At 41.6% G+C, this 3,339-nt stretch overlaps 1 protein-coding gene across 1 annotated transcript; it reads left to right on the top strand.

Annotated features, from left to right (window-relative positions):
- Positions 1–701: 701 nt before the first annotated feature.
- LOC112190255 (ABC transporter G family member 5) lies at positions 702–3,015 on the top strand. The gene has a single exon (XM_024329676.2). It carries the CDS (start codon positions 854–856, stop codon positions 2,768–2,770), a length of 1,917 nt encoding a protein of 638 aa, XP_024185444.1. The 5' UTR covers positions 702–853; the 3' UTR covers positions 2,771–3,015.
- The last annotated feature ends 324 nt before the right edge of the window (positions 3,016–3,339 follow it).

Consider the following 3,339-nt stretch of genomic DNA (forward strand, 5'->3'; position numbering starts at 1 on the left):
AGTTGATTGTTAAAAGTTAGTGTACAATACGAAATCGCTGTGATATTATAATGAGATTATGAGAATAACCGTATTATTTTATCGTAGTTTGGTTAACTGTATTGGTAAATGAAACCTTCCCCATGCATGTTGACAAGAGGAATTTCATGAAGGCATCTTATAGTTGTTCATACAAGAGTCCAAGCTCGCAAAACTTATTATACCAGTAGTAATCATCAGAATCTTATTAGTCAGAGTAATTAGTGGTACTAAAGTACCCAAATGTCCTCAACTCTATCAGCCAAAACGATCCAGATATAAAAGCCTTTAATTGATTATTGGGTTACCACCCACAGCCTGTAAAGTGGTAAGACACCACTATGCCAGTATATATACACAAATTCTTATCATATATGCATATCAAAATTCAAATAAGCTCTTCTGTCATATCCACAATCCATATATTGACCTGAAACTAAAATTTAAATAAATCACATGCAGAAATGCTTAAGAACAAAATTTACAATGAGGTACGGTACACCAAGCCACGTGAATCTCAGGACAAAAATCAAAACAGAAGATAGCAACAACAAGTGCACGTGAACTATCTAATTAGCTCAATTGCTTAGGCGCAAAAAAAAAAAAAAAAGGTTCTAGTTAAATATACAAATAATAGGAATATAACTACGTACTTAATGGTCATTATATAATATAAGCACAAGAAGTTAGATGGAAAAAGAATTAAACAGTAGTACTAGTCCTTATTTAGTGGACAGAAATGAGCTTCAGATGGAGAAAAGCTTAGCTAGTAAAAGAAACCATCTTTACAGAAAGACTGAAAACACACAGTGAGATCGGCCTAGAGCTTTGTTCAATGAAGAAACAAGGCAGTGAGATTGAGGCAGTAGGCATTAGCTACAACATTAAAATTCATCAAAGCAGAGATCTTGACTGCCCCTTAAAGATCTTCAGCACCAAAAACCATCCAGAACCAGATCAAAAGGTTCCAAAACTCGAAGAAGAAGAACCGAGCACTCCCGGAGTCCGGCGAGTGCTAAAGAACGTCAACTGCCGCGCAAAACCATGGGAAATCCTAGCCATTGTCGGTCCGAGTGGAGCCGGAAAGTCATCCCTACTTGAAATCCTGGCCGGAAAGGTGAGGCCACAAAATGGTTCAGTTTTCGTCAACCGCAAGCCGGTGGATAAAGCCAGCTTCAAGAAAGTTTCCGGGTACGTAACTCAAAAGGACACTCTCTTTCCTTTACTTACAGTTGAAGAAACCCTAATGTTCAGCGCCAAGTTGAGGCTGAGGATTCCTCAGTGTCAGCTGCGCTCCCGGGTTGAGGCACTGATCGGGGAGCTTGGCCTCACTCACGTAGCCGGAGCCAGAGTCGGCGACGACAGAGTACGTGGGATATCCGGAGGAGAAAGACGCCGTGTTTCGATCGGAGTGGACGTGATTCATGACCCGGAAGTACTGATCCTTGATGAACCTACTTCCGGGCTGGACAGCACTTCGGCTCTTCAGATCATTGACATGCTCAAAACCATGGCGGAAATCCGAGGCAGAACCATCATCCTCAGCATTCATCAACCCGGTTTTAGAATCGTGAAGCTCTTTAATTCTATTCTGTTACTGGCTAACGGCTCTGTCCTCCACCATGGAACAGTAGATCACCTTGCTCTTAACCTGAAGCTCATGGGACTAGAGCTTCCTCTCCATGTAAACATCGTCGAGTTCGCAATCGATTCCATCGAAGCCATTCATCAGCAAGAGAGTTTGCAGCACGAGCTCATTGATAATGGCAGTGGCGACTGTACCAAGAGCAGTAAGTGCACTCTTCAACAGCTGTTTCAACAGTCCAAGGTCATCGATCACGAAGAAACCGTCACCAAATCGCTCCATTCCCCACTCAATTTCGCCAATTCAAGACTTCGAGAGACGATCATCCTCACGCACAGGTTCTCGAAAAACATTTTCCGGACCAAGGAGCTGTTTGCTTGCCGGACAATTCAAATGCTGGTCTCGGGATTAGTCCTTGGTTCGATCTTCTATGATCTGAAGGATGATTTGACCGGCGCAGAGGAAAGGGTAGGTCTGTTTGCATTCATTTTAACTTTTTTACTCTCCTGCACTACAGAAGCTTTACCAATATTTCTTCAAGAAAGAGAGATTCTGATGAAGGAAACTTCTTGTGGAAGTTACCGAGTCTCATCCTACGCCATTGCCAATGGTATAGTCTACTTGCCCTTTCTTCTAATCCTAGCCATTCTCTTCACAACGCCACTGTACTGGCTCGTCGGACTCAACCCGACTTTCATGGCCTTTTGCCACTTCCTGCTTCTAATCTGGTTAATTCTCTACACCGCAAATTCCGTGGTGGTGTGTATCAGTGCTCTGGTGCCTAATTTCATAGTTGGAAACTCGGTCATCGCTGGGGTTATGGGATCGTTCTTTTTGTTTTCGGGCTACTTCATTTCGAAGCACGGTATTCCAAGTTACTGGATCTTCATGCATTACATTTCGCTGTTCAAATATCCGTTCGAGGGGTTTCTGATAAACGAGTTTTCGAATTCGGACAATTGCTTGGAGTACTTCTTTGGGAAGTGCATGGTGACCGGTGAAGACGTTCTGAGAGACGAAGGGTATGGAGAAGAGAGCCGGTGGAGGAATGTGGCGGTGATGGTGTGCTTTGTGCTTGTTTACAGGTTCATTTCTTATGTCATTCTTAGGTGTAGATGCTCCCAAAGGGGGTTCAGTTTCATAGCTGCTCGATCTTCTTTGGTTTAATCCATATTTTGCATTCATTTCAAACCAAACAATGTATGTATTATATGATGAATCTTCTTCTGTTCTCTCGCTTTCTCTCACTCACGAGATGTGTGATGTGTTATCAAGATGGTTCACATGTCTTGGAATTTACTGAAGAAGATGTAGCTAGCTAGCTAGCATCGCAAGAAGTATCAGATTCATAAAGAAACAAATTGTATATAAAATAATATTATTTCTGTTCTGCCAACAAATTGTACCAAACACACTATGTTTGTTTGTTTCTCCAGCTATGTTCTTACCGAAGTTCTTTCGATGCCCGAACCTAAGTTAGCTAATTGCGAAGGCATTTTATTTTAGGTTTAAGATTTCTTGGCTCCTAACCGGTTGATAGCAACCTATGTTTCAGGTTGTGGAGAAAATTAAATTTTGGAATGAGAATGAAGAGTGGTTCCGGAGGTGGTTTTTCTCAATTCCCTATCAAAGAATATTTGGAAATAATGTGATTTTCTTATTCATATCTCCATCAGATTTTTGAAGTATCACGTACACCAAAGAATAAATATAGGGGGTGAAATTTGCACAACCAA

The sequence above is a fragment of the Rosa chinensis genome, chromosome 2 (assembly GCF_002994745.2).
Source record: "Rosa chinensis cultivar Old Blush chromosome 2, RchiOBHm-V2, whole genome shotgun sequence".
Lineage (NCBI taxonomy): Eukaryota > Viridiplantae > Streptophyta > Magnoliopsida > Rosales > Rosaceae > Rosa > Rosa chinensis.